Consider the following 13,548-nt stretch of genomic DNA (forward strand, 5'->3'; position numbering starts at 1 on the left):
GCTTCAAAATTAGGATTGCCACTTTTTGATGGAAAAAGGAGTGCATTATCTTTCTAGCAAGAAATATATAAAAGTCCGAGTAGGTCAGAACCTGGAAAATCAAATGAAACTCAGTTAGGATTTTAGATCTAATCCTATTTATAAGCTTGCAGAATTTAATTTTGCTGATCATATCAAAAAGCTGGAAAGTTAGGAAGCCTGTTCAGAGCTAAGAGGCTATGATGGATCGTTCCGTAATTCAGACCAAACTGAACCAAGGCCAAGCTGAATCTCCAATTGGATTTGCACATCATGCTAAGCCATGCTTTCCTTAACCTTGATTTATTGAATAAACCACAGTTGGTTGAGTTTGTACAACATCTGAAACCCCAAACCATGGTTTAGAAACTGCATTGGTTGAGATCATACAACACACTAAATGAAAGCCAAACAAATCACAGAAGGCTTAGCAGTTTGGCTGAACTAGCCCCCTGTTCTTTTTTTGGTCTTTTCCCCAAATATAACGATATTCATCATTCTGACATGGACATCTCTACATACAGTAAGCAAATAGCTGTATGTACAATATCCTGTTGTATTTTCTCTCTTCTCTTCTCCACATACAACAAGAAGCCAGGAAATCTTCAAAGGACTGTAGTTTCCTGTGATTAATAAGCCAAGCTTTTAAACTAGTCTTTAAACTCTGTTGAAATCCTGGCTTGTTCCAAACAGAATAACCAAAGTTTGCCTATTCAGATGGTTAAATAAAGACTTTCAGGCTTAAGACAGGAAGCCAAGAAGAGAAGAAAGGAGGACATGAGGCTTTATTCATAAACTGAGAGCTGCGTATCCCAATAGGAGCCATCTTTTTAAAAAACAAAATGCCATTAATTCCTGTAAATCAAACCCACACATCTCCCGTTGGGGGAGATGGGCGGTGATATAAATTTAAATAAATAAATAAGTAAAGTTACATGTTGGCTTCACTAATATATTGTACCCTTTTCAGAAAACATGCAAATGTCCTCCTCCTGCTTTCAGTTGGGTAACGAATCTGAACATCCCCTCCAGTCTACAGTACAGAAGGCAGTTCAATGATAGGATTCTGTACCTCCCCAGTACTCCAAGGATGGATAAAAATGCCAACAGAATAACTTCCCTTATCTTATTAAGCTCCACAACTCTGGTATCACAAATTCAGTTCTCAAAGAGCTCATTCCTGAGCTAGCCACTCAGCTGTCATACTTCTTTTGTGTACTGGGCTTAGAACGTTATAAAAACATGAGAGGGTAGGCTAGTGACTCCATAAAGGAAGCTTTCAAAAAGGGGAAAGCCATATCTTATTTTAGCTCTTGGTTAAACAACCTGTAGTGTCAAGGACACATGTCCCTAACCCACATTTTTGTGGCCCTCAGGGCCCTGCCCAGCCATTGAATGGAATGGCTGAAATTTTTGAGAGGAGAAATACAAAGCTGTACTACTGAGGTTTAATTCACATTTTAAAAGCAAAGAAAACCTGGAGGAAGGGGAGAAACAGCATCCCAATCCTGCCTGTATATACCCTGTCCCACTCGCGGCAGCTCTTGGCTCCTCTCAAAAATGTTACGTGTAGCCCCTGATCATTAAAACTGGTTAAAATTATCCCTTGTTACAGTTTGAAGTAGACCCTTCCTAAACGTATCAGTCCTTCTGATAAAAGAATCCCAAGCTCTACTTCAAACTGTTACAAGGGATAATTTTAACTGTGCATGCATTTAAATTAATTATGATATGCAAATGAGCTGCGTCTGGTTTTTCCTTCTGGGAAGGGTGACAGCCCAAGCCATACATCACAGTTTAAACACAGGCTGTGAAAACAGTACTTAAAACTAGCTCTTCCAGTTGCAAACTTCACCTTCTGGAAATCCCAGTAACCTTTCCAAGGATAGAATTGCAGCAAATCATCTCTGGCGTGTCTGCAAAGCTTTCAAGCTTTCTTTATTAAACTTGGCAGCATCAGAAGCCCAAGCCAAATACTCCACAGTGAATAAACTAATCTTTCTCAGGGCACAACTAGATATAATTCAGGAGGAGGTTTATAAACAGAAGGATGCTTATAAACAGGCTTATAAGAACAGTTTTAAATAGAGGGCTGAATCAGATTGAAGCTGGGTTCACAAATTGCATTAAATCATGGTTTATTTGACCAGTTTATTGAATAAGTCGCAGTGGTTGGATTCGTACAACATGCTAAACTAAAACCAGATGAAACTTAGCATGATGTGAAAAGTCAGACTGAGACTACAGTTTACAGTTTCCCAGTTTAATGAGGCTACTGACCCTGTGGAAGAAACATAGAAAGACACATACGGTGTCTGTCCATATTTCCATGCAAGGCAGGGAATATCTCATGGGGTGCCATTTTAATTGGAAAAAAAATTCTGCCCATCCCGTAAGATCAGACAGAGTTGAAATGCTCCAGGTCCCATCCATTAAGCAATCTCATCGGATAGGATACAGGAGATGTGCCTTCTCTATTTCCTGTGACCTCTGAAACAGTATCCCCTCCCTGCCCCAAGATTCAAATGGCCCTGATTCTGCTTTGCTTTAAATGTATCTTGAATACAGATAGTTCTCATTTAATGACTGCCTTGTTTAGTGAGTGTTCACAGTTACAACAGTGATGAAAAAGTAACTTTGCAACTAGTCCTTGCATTTACAACCTTTGCATGTCTGTAAAGCAAAGGAAAGCTGAAGTAAGATCGTAAAATTGTAATATTTCACTTAGCAACCACTTCACTTAACAACCAAGTTGCTGGTCCCAATCATGGTCACTAAACAAGGACTGCCTGTATCTGGCTCTTTCCTCAGGCTCTGGGCTAGGGTGAGATGCAGGCTCCCTATATAAGGGACTTTATAGCTTGTTCCACCAAGATGGCCATCTTTTTTGGTTTGTGATGGTTGTTTTATACCTTTGTTTTTAATTCTGTGTACTGCCCAGAGTCACTGACAAATTGGTGGCCTTAGAAATGTGAATAATACACATAAATAAACAAATAAATAACCCAAAGAGAATGGGTTAAAAATACAAAATATCCTTCCCACGGCTACTGTCCAGTCTGCTATGTATTTTAGCTTCATTCTAATTTTAAAAGAAGAAACAAGCATGTACTCAGTTGTCATACTGAAATTAATGTGACTTAAATGTTCTAATATTTCAGTACAGAACACAAATATTGAATATTTGTTAAAAATGCAATTGTTAAAAACCTGTTTATCAACAACAACAACAAAAGTCCTAGGCTAAAAGCTCATATTCTACAATGCGTATTTACTTATTTACTTATTTGGGGTCAGTATTTATTCCACAATAACAAAAAGCAAAATGTGGATGAGTCCAAGGGAAAAAAAAAGTGATGATAATGCTGCTCATTGGGCAAAAGATGAGCAATAAAATCATCAGTGTACAAATGATTTTTTAATTAGCTTTTAATCTGTGTATTTAGGGAAGTTATTTCTGTGTGAATTCCAATCCGATAATTTTTATCTTGGTGTCACAGCTGCAGTCACTAATGGCAGATGCCATGGACACCCTCGAAGGAAGGAAAAGTGAGAAAGAACGTGTCTGGAATAAAATTCAAAAGGTAAAAAAGTGTTGTTGGAGACTAAGCAGCTAGAGCAGATGCTAAGAAGTTAAGATCTGTCAAGGGGTCATATCAATTCTTGAAGGTGATGAAAAGTTGGTCTCATCTCTATTTCAAATTTTAGCCTTGGCAAATTCATGCCCAACCTGCTTACTTTGAAAAGAGTTTCATTGTATTCATATGCTCCATATCAAGGCAGGTTGATTGGGAATGTTGATGAATGTGTGCTTTGAGCAAGCTGCAACAATGTCATTCCAAAATGCTGTATAATTGCATGACCTCAAAGCAACAGAGAAAGCAAAGAAACATTACAATAATGACTACATTTGGATACAAACAAACCTAGCTTTCCCCTGAGCTTGCAACCTAGATCCAAGACGCAAATTGGAAGGTTTGGGTTTTCTATTAACCATGGTTCTATGAGCCATTTGACCCTAAATTGTGGTTAGTTTTTATAAAGACAAATAAGAACATGTCAGCTTGGTAAACTATATTTTGAACTTTGTGTTCATTAATCATGGTTAAATGTAACCACCAAACAATTGCTTAGCATTCAGTTCAGACCAGCCAGCTATGTGACACACTAAAGAAAAAAGAAATGCTAACGCTTAATATGCTCTGAATATTATGGCTTCTCTACCAAAAGTGATAAAAGAATCTGATGGAAAAAATAGAAAGTAGAAACTAGCTGAAAGTCCACAAAAGAGGAGGTGGGGTTTACAAAGTTTTCAAAGGGTAGAGGTTTTTTAAATCTATTTTTACAGTTTCTCCAAGTATATTTTTATTTAGTTTTCAGGTGCACATTTAAAAATACAGTACAGAAAGTGGGGATGCATGATTCATATGATATTAAGATAGGATGTATAGGCTATAACTTCAAACAGGTGTGGGCAGATGTCAGAGACTGTGGAGTGTGAAAGGCGGAAAGATGAAGGGATGAAGATAGGTAAGGGACAGGCAAAGGGAGATATGGTGAGAGGGAAGGGGTGGCCATTCTCAGGGAAGGAAGATTGGACATGCAAGGCTAATTCCCACTTCTAGCTTCCTGCCCTCATCTGCAGATACTACTGCAGAACAACAGCTCTGCCTGGAATAAATCTCTCTTTATCTATCATCTAATTGTGGATGGAAGGGCAGGCTTGCCTGCATCCCTGAGACCTGGATAAGCGAGGAGAGGGATGTTCCTCTCCCGGAAATGTGCCCCTCTATGTTGGGGTCTGGAATTAGCTGTGAGTTAAGAGCAGGGAAGGACTGGTGGCAAGTATCATTGGATGTTCTGCAGGTGACCAGAGATACCATTCCACAGACAACCAGATATGAAGCCTTATTTCTAAAAGTTGGGCTCAAGGATCAAATTGGGTCTCCTGCTGCTATACTAGACTCCCTGTTGCACAGGGGCATCCCTGAGCTGCTTGACCTGACCACCAGGTTGATGATGATGTTTCCCAATTTATAATGCTGGGAAACCATGCCAACCTTAGGCTTGTACCAAGATGAAGGAGTGTGATCCTCATAATTCTGCTAGACCTCTCAGCTACCTTCAATACCTTTGATCGTGCTATCGTTCTGGACTACTTTCAAGGGTTAGAAGTAAGAGGGGGTATTGTACTCCTCCTCCTTCCAGATTGAGCAATTTCAGTTGATAGAAAGGAAGACGTCATGTCCTAGGACTCTCTATTGTGGGTGCCAAAGGGCTTTTAACCCTCTTTTATATGAGCAGATAGTACCTGTGACCAACTCCATCTTGTGCATCAGTAACATCCATTTCTGATTGAAAGGCCCTGCTTGTAGTCACACATGCTTTGATCACCTTGATCAGTTGGAATACTGCAAGACATTCAATGTGGAACTGTCTTTAAGACCATTCAGTAGTTACAGCTGGTCCAGAATGCAACAGCTTGAATAACAATGGGAATAACCCAATTTGCCTGTGTGACACCTCTGTTTTGAGAGCTGTACTGGCTGCCAGCTGGCTTCTGGGTGAAATTCAAGGTGCTGGTTGCAACCTTTAAAATCCTTCATGGTTAAGGAGCTGGATATCAGTTAGACCGCCTACTCTTAAGTGGCATCTACCCACTTAATAAAAACAGGAAGGGAAGGCTTGTCAAGGTCTCAATCTGTAATGGGCTTTAAAAGTAACCCTGAGGAACAGGAGGAAATGCAGGAACTAAGACAATGGTCAGACAAAAGAAATTTGAGTCCAAGGCAGAAATGTAATTTGATAAAGCATCTCAGGCTTGACCCTCTTGTAGATAAAGGAAGGGAGAGGGGAGGTGCATTCAGATTCTGTAACTTTGACCTTATAATAAAAGTAAGTTGTTGTTTATTTGTTCAGTAGCTTCCGACTCTTCGTGACTTCATGAACCAGCCCACGCCAGAACTTCCTGTCGGTCGTCAACACCCCCAGTTCCCCCAGGGACGAGTCCGTCACCTCTAGAATATCATCCATCCACCTTGCCCTTGGTCGGCTCCTCTTCCTTTTGCCCTCCACTCTCCCTAGCATCAGCATCTCCTCCAGGGTGTCCTGTCTTCTCATTATGTGGCCAAAGTATTTCAGTTTTGCCTTCAGTATCATTCCCTCAAGTGAGCAGTCTGGCTTTATTTCCTGGAGGATGGATTGGTTTGATCTTCTCGCAGTCCAAGGAACTCTCAGAATTTTCCTCCAACACCACAGTTCAAAAGCATTGATCTTCCTTCTCTCAGCCTTCCTTACGGTCCAGCTCTCGCAGCCATATGTTACTATGGGGAACACCATTGCTTTAACTATGCGGACCTTTGTTGTCAGTGTGATGTCTCTGCTCTTAACTATTTTATCGAGATTTGTCATTGCTCTTCTCCCAAGGATTAAGCGTCTTCTGATTTCCTGACTGCAGTCAGCATCTGCAGTGATCTTCGCACCTAGAAATGCAAAGTCTTTCACTGCTTCTACATTTTCGCCCTCTGTTTGCCAGTTATCAATCAGGCTGGTTGCCATAATCTTGGTTTTTTGGACGTTTAGCTGCAAGCCAGCTTTTGCACTTTCTTCTTTCACCTTCATCATAAGGCTCCTCAGTTCCTCTTCGCTTTCAGCCATCAAAGTGGTATCATCTGCAAATCTGAGATTGTTAATGTTTCTTCCAGAGATTTTAACTCCAGCCTTGGATTCCTCAAGCCCAGCATGCCGCATGTGTTCTGCGTACAAGTTGAATAGGTAGGGTGAAAGTATACAGCCCTGCCATACTCCTTTCCCAATCTTAAACCAGTCCGTTGTTCCGTGGTCTGTTCTTACTGTTGCTACTTGGTCGTTATACAGATTCTTCAGGAGGCAGACAAGATGACTTGGTATCCCCATACCACTAAGAACTTGCCACAATTTGTTATGGTCCACACAGTCAAAGGCTTTAGAATAGTCAATAAAACAGAAATAGATGTTTTTCTGAAACTCCCTGGCCTTTTCCATTATCCAGCGGATATTGGCAATTTGGTCCCTAGTTCCTCTGCCTTTTCTAAACCCAGCTTGTACATCTGGCAATTCTTGCTCCATGAATTGCTGAAGTCTCCCTTGCAGGATCTTGAGCATTACCTTACTGGCATGTGAAATGAGTGCCACTGTTCGATAGTTTGAACATTCTTTAGTGTTTCCCTTTTTTGGAATGGGGATATAAGTTGATTTTTTCCAGTCTGATGGCCATTCTTGTGTTTTCCAAATTTGCTGGCATATAGCATGCATTACCTTGACAGCATCATCTTGCAAGATTTTGAACAGTTCAGCTGGGATGCCGTCGTCTCCTGCTGCCTTGTTATTAGCAATGCTTCTTAAGGCCCATTCAACCTCACTCTTCAGGATGTCTGGCTCTAGCTCACTGACCACACCATCAAAGTTATCCCCAATATTGTTATCCTTCCTATACAGGTCTTCTGTATATTCTTGCCACCTTTTCTTGATCTCTTCTTCTTCTGTTAGGTCCTTGCCATCTGTGTTTTTGATCATACCCATTTTTGCCTGGAATTTACCTCCGATGTTTCTAATTTTCTGGAAGAGGTCTCTTGTCCTTCCTATTCTATTGTCTTCTTCCACTTCTGCGCATTGCTTGTTTAAAAATAATTCCTTATCTCTTCTGGCTAACCTCTGGAATTTTGCATTTAATTGGGCATATCTCCCCCTATCACTGTTGCCTTTTGCTTTCCTTCTTTCTTGGGCTACTTCTAGTGTCTCAGCAGACAGCCATTTTGCCTTCTTGGTTTTCTCTTTCTTTGGGATGTATTTTGTTGCCGCCTCCTGAACAATGCTGCCAACTTCTGTCCAGAGTTCTTCCGGGACCCTATCTACTAAGTCCAGTCCCTTAAATCGATTCTTCACCTCCACTGCATATTCCTTAGGAATATTAGTGAGCTCATATCTAGCTGATCTGTGGGTCTTCCCTAATCTCTTTAGTCTGATCCTAAATTGTGCAAGAAGAAGTTCACGATCGGAACTACTGTCAGCTCCAGGTCTTGTTTTTACCGACTGTATAGACATCCACCACCTTTGGCTGCAAAGGATGTAGTCAATCTGATTTCGGTGTTGTCCATCTGGTGAAGTCCATGTATAAAGCCATCTCTTAGGTTGTTGGAAGAGAGTGTTTGTTATGCAGAGTGAGTTGTCTTGGCAACATTCTATCAGCCTATGTCCTGCTTCGTTTTGTTCTCCCAGGCCATGCTTACCTGTAATTCCAGGTGTCATTTGACTGCCCACCTTAGCATTCCAGTCTCCCGTGATGAAAATAACATCTCTTTTAGGCGTGTTGTCCAGTAGGTGCTGCAGATCCTCATAGAACTGCTCTACTTCAGCTTCTTCAGCATTTGTGGTTGGGGCGTATATTTGGATCACTGTGATGTTAGATGGCTTGCCCTGAATTCGAATTGAGATCATTCTATCATTTTTTGGATTGTATCCAAGCACTGCTTTAGCCACTTTACTATTAATAATGAAGGCTACTCCATTTCTTCCGTGGTCCTCTTGTCCACAGTAGTATATCTGGTGGTCATTTGATGTGAAGTGGCCCATCCCAGTCCATTTCAGTTCACTGGCGCCCAAAATGTCTATCTTTAATCTTGACATCTCACCAACAACCACATCCAATTTGCCCTGGCTCATAGATCTTACATTCCAGGTTCCAATGGTGTGTTGATCCTTAGAACATCGGATTCGCCGTTCACCACCAGCACCGTCGGCCGCTAGCCGTCCTTTCGGCTTTGAGCTAGCTGCGTCATCACGTCTGAGGCTAGTTGAACTCATCCTCTGTTCCTCCCCAGTAGCATTTTGACCATCTTCCGACCTGGAGGTCTCATCTTCCAATGTACACCAACATATCTCTGGTTGTACTGATCCATTTAGTTTTCATGGCAAGAATACTGGGGTGGGTTGCCATTACCTTCCCCAGGGATCACATTTAGTCTGACCTCTCTGTCATGACCTTCCCGTCTTGGGTGGCCCTTCACGGTTTAGCTCATGGCATCATTGAGGTGCTCAAGCTCCAGCACTGCGACAAGGTAACGATCCTTTGCTGAAGAATAAAAGTATAAGAATGTCTAATACATAACTTTGGTTTCCTAGTCTGTTCTGCTTTGAAGGGCTGACACAACCCTACAGAGTGTCATGATCAGGAAGCATTGGAGTATGTTTCTCTATCACTGCCCTCTTATCTGAATTCACAAAGATTAGAATGGTCCTAATTCTCCTAGGATTTTGGAAGGCCATTAAGATCTAGGTAACCGTGTTTTTCACTGATAGTTACGGATTGTTCCTTGGTGCTATGTTATATTATGCTGTTAAGTTACATTATATTACGTTATGTTTTGAACCTGTTACTATAAATTGCTCAGATCACTTGTGATTGGAGTGGCATATAAGCCTCAGGACACAAATCAATCCCCATCAACGTTCCTGTTGACAGGAAATTCTACAAGTTATATGTCAAATTATCTTGAAGCCACTAAACTGAGGGAGAACACCCTATATTATTCTATACATTTTTATTTGTATTCTTCATCTTCTTTTAGTAATCTGGGTTTGGTTATACTTTACTTATAGTTAGCAACATCCCAATACAGTAGTACCAGTAGACCTAAAGATCCTAGAATGGTTGCATCACCACCAAAGTACTCCATACAATATTTGACATGCATTCACTATTGATAACCTGCTGTTTAAGTTAGAACAGAATCCAATGAGCAGATTCCTTCTACTTCATTACAATATATTGCAAGCAATGTCACTATGTAATAAGTAGCCCCACCCCCGCATATAACAACATGGGTATAGCAAAGTACAAGGAATATTCCACTCCAAAGATAACCACGAACAATTCCCATGATCCTTATTTTCATCACTTTCTAAAGGAAAAATGTACAGCTGCCTTAACGCACATTGCATCATTGGTCAAACAAGCTTACTTTTATCAACGCACTGATCGATAGAAGCTCTCTAGCATTTCCCCATCCTACTTAGGAATGCCAGGATTGAAACTGGGATGGGTGTCTTTGTATGTCAAAGAAACATTATATTATTGAATGATATAGGCCACTCTCATGAAGAGGGACAGCTGAAGGAAGATATTGAAGTCCCTCCCATTTATTCTACAGGTTTATCACAGTGGCTGGATTTGCAATCACAGTTACCTTGGTTATTGACATAACTCATTTCTGGGTTTGCACAATACATTGAATCATCAGCCAACCAAATTGGATGGGTTCCCAGAACATATTGAGCCACCAAAAAAAAAAACCCCAACCCTAAGCAAGGTAACGCTAACCAACACTAACAGCATTTGGCATGCAGTACAAATGCAGCTGATGACTATTTAACTGACCTGGCTAAATGTGTTGTGTGATCACAGCTACAGAGACACAGAAGAGGAGAAATCAGGGCTCTAGCAAACCAAGAGACAATGGAGGCCCTGGATATATAAAGAGATCCAGACACATTTTGAATGGATCTTTAAAATATTTCAGGAATGTACCTCTTGGAAGATAACTCTGCTTTGTTCTGTTGAGTCATGACCTGTGAAGAATGTACAGGTTTACTTCCTAGATGTATAATTTACCTGTTGTTATTTATCCTAGGAGCACACAGAGAAGCAAACAGTGCCCTTTCCCTGCATGTTTCATCTTGAGAGATAAATAATGCAAACATAAGCAGTTCCTATGCTCTCTGAAGTTTGCTCTTCCATTTGTCTAGATGCCACAGGAGAAACTCCTTAGAAATAACAAATGCAGTATTTGTTGTAATATTAACATAATGCCATTGGAGTACCTACAAATTAGCTAAATCAGTTCTGTTTTTTCCTGGGATTGTATAGCAGCCACAGAGGGCAGCCTCATAACCCTGTAGGCAAGTGTGGTTTTTTTTAAAGAACTTTATTGATTTTCAAAATAGAGTTAAAATACAAAATATAGACAAGATAGAATACTGAACTAAAGAAAAACTATAAAAGTGCAAAATTAGATAGAAAGCAGAAAAAGTGACTTCTGACCTTCTCCGATAGAGATATAAATGCATTTTATATAGATATAATCTCTTACTATTAATTAAACCTTAGTAATATTATTTCTATAAAATCAAACCATTTAATCAAAACCCAAAATCAAAACTTCGTTTTCAGACACAAGCAAATAATCCAAAAGTGGTTGCCAAGTAAAGACAAATCCAGAACCAGTATTTTCTCTTATCAACAAGTGAGGAGCTTTTGTTGTTGTTGTTGTTGTTTTGCTTTTGAATCCAGAGTGTTGCACAGCCTATGACTCACCATTCCACGTCCCCACAGTGCAAAACTGTAGATAACTCCAGTGTTCCACTGTTGCTCTTCATCACAATCAGAGAAACCAAGCAGGACACATTGGCCAAGGAGAAGACCCCATAGGACATTTTGCCCAAAACCCCCTCGGAAATGGCCTTGTGTAAAATTCAGCTCAAATGTAGAAAAGAGTCAAAAGATGGCATACTTCCCACTATACCTTTCTGTCACCCGAAAACCAAGAGGTTATTAAAAACTAATCTAAGAAACCGCTAGGCCCAAATTCTTCTTTGATGCTTGGCGTGTATCTGCAGAGCCTCTTCAACATACGGGAAGTTTTCACCCCTAATATTTCCCGGTGTCCTCTTCACACTGTAAGATGGCCAGGCAGAGCTACTAATAATATTCTTTATTGAATGGTTTACAAACATAAAAGTTCTTGCAATAGATTAGAATACATGGTTCAATTTAAGTCCAACCAGGTGGCAGAGGACACAAAGGCAACACTGCAGGGTCAGGCTGTGGCAAGGCAGCAAGACAGAACTCGGCTACTTCTCTGATGGAAGCTGCAAGTCTGGAAGGAGCTATAGTGCGTGGCAAGGGCAAGGATGGATACTCGGGTTGGTATCCTGGCATGCAGGCTGGATCAGGCAGGCACACGGAGGCTAGACAATGCTTGGCTGAAGCATCTAGGCAGAGCTTGGTACTGGAAGCAAGGCTGGACTGGACTGGAGCGTTCAGGCAAGGGTGAGGTCTGGAGGCGCACTTGAATCACATTGGAGCAATGCAACGAGGCTTGGAGCTGGATGCGAGGCTATGCTCAGCAGGGAGGGCAGAGAGAGGGTCTACTACAGCAACCAGTGCAGATGGAGGTTCTGCAAAGGCAGAAGGCTCTCGTGCTGGTTCCATGCTGGCTACAGGCAAGGCTTCTGACACTGGTAAGGATTCTCCCACAGGTGCTGTGAACTCGAAGGATCGGTTGTCTCCAGCAGCTTGCTCTTGGTACACCTGCCTTTTTATTTGCTCCTTTTATGCCGTTTCCCCTTACTGGCCAATTGCACTTCTTTTTCTTTCACGCACTTCTCTGCTCTCCTCTCTCGAGCACTGATTGGAGGCTTCAAATCTCCCTCCAGAGTTTGTCCAATCCTCTCCCGCAATTTCTCCCACTCTGCTGAGTCACTTCCTGGATTAGATTCCTCAAGTCCTTGCTGATAGGTTTTGTTTTCCCCTTCTGACTCCGAATAAGTTTCATTTTCAGAGTCAGAAGCCGGCTGTAACCTCACACCCGGATTATTTTTTCCTGCATATTTAACATGGCTTCGGTGTCCTTATGTTAACACTTATTCCAATGGACTCTGACATCACACACAGGCCCAGCTATACAGCCTCTGCCACCTGTTCCAAATTTTCTTTCTCACCATTCCAGATCCAGGTTCACTCTTTTGTCGTTATTGCCACTGAATTAATTTACACATGTGGGAGAACATAACCACAATCTAAGCCCGAGCAATTAGTGTTAAATGAGGAATGCTGAATTTGCCATCCTCACTAGTGAAGTCTGGCTCTTACAAAAGAAGCAGCTGTTGTGCTTATTGAAAACATTCAGTCTTTTTCTCTGAAATGGCAGAATCATGATGTGCAGGGCTTATTTTCCAAATGGAAAACAAAAAAAAGAGCTCATGAAATCTCACTTTTTAAAATAAAAAAAAGAGTTTGCATTCCTAGGCAACTGGAGACTATCACATATTGTGTGGGTGCAAACAAGGAGCCCCTGAAAATGTTTTGTGGGGAAATTGAAGATAGACTTGCCTTCATTTGGCATGTTTTTCTTTCTCAGGAATGAAGTAAGTTTGAATTCTTAATGATTTGTTTTGGCTGTTCCGTTGACTAGCTATTAAGTGGATCTTCTAACCTTGTTTTGTTCTGGCCAATAGCCAGAAATCTCAGATTCTGTGCCATCTCCTGAGAGAGACAAGCTTGTCCCCATCTATAGCTCATAGGCGTGGGGGGTGGGGGTTGATTTTCTTGGCAGAGATGGTTTATATATATCATCTTGCAAGGCCTGCCCTACCATTAGCAGAGTGATAGCTGCTTTAGATGTCATGAAATGGCAGCCGATTTTATTTTTAACAGATTGTGACTTACAGGTGAGGGGATCAGATTGCTTCATGAAACAGCTTCAAGGCATTGCT

At 41.2% G+C, this 13,548-nt stretch overlaps 1 protein-coding gene across 1 annotated transcript in view; it reads left to right on the plus strand.

Moving 5' to 3' along the window:
- Positions 1–13,548, plus strand: part of SPATA16 (spermatogenesis associated 16) — a 177,008-nt gene that overhangs the window by 148,289 nt on the left and 15,171 nt on the right. Inside the window, exon 9 of the mRNA XM_063307870.1 lies at positions 3,519–3,602. Within this exon, the coding sequence (XP_063163940.1) occupies positions 3,519–3,602 (84 nt within the window). The remainder of the gene's footprint in view (positions 1–3,518; positions 3,603–13,548) is intronic.

The sequence above is a fragment of the Candoia aspera genome, chromosome 6, assembly GCF_035149785.1.
Source record: "Candoia aspera isolate rCanAsp1 chromosome 6, rCanAsp1.hap2, whole genome shotgun sequence".
In the NCBI taxonomy this organism is placed as follows: Eukaryota; Metazoa; Chordata; class Lepidosauria; order Squamata; family Boidae; genus Candoia; species Candoia aspera.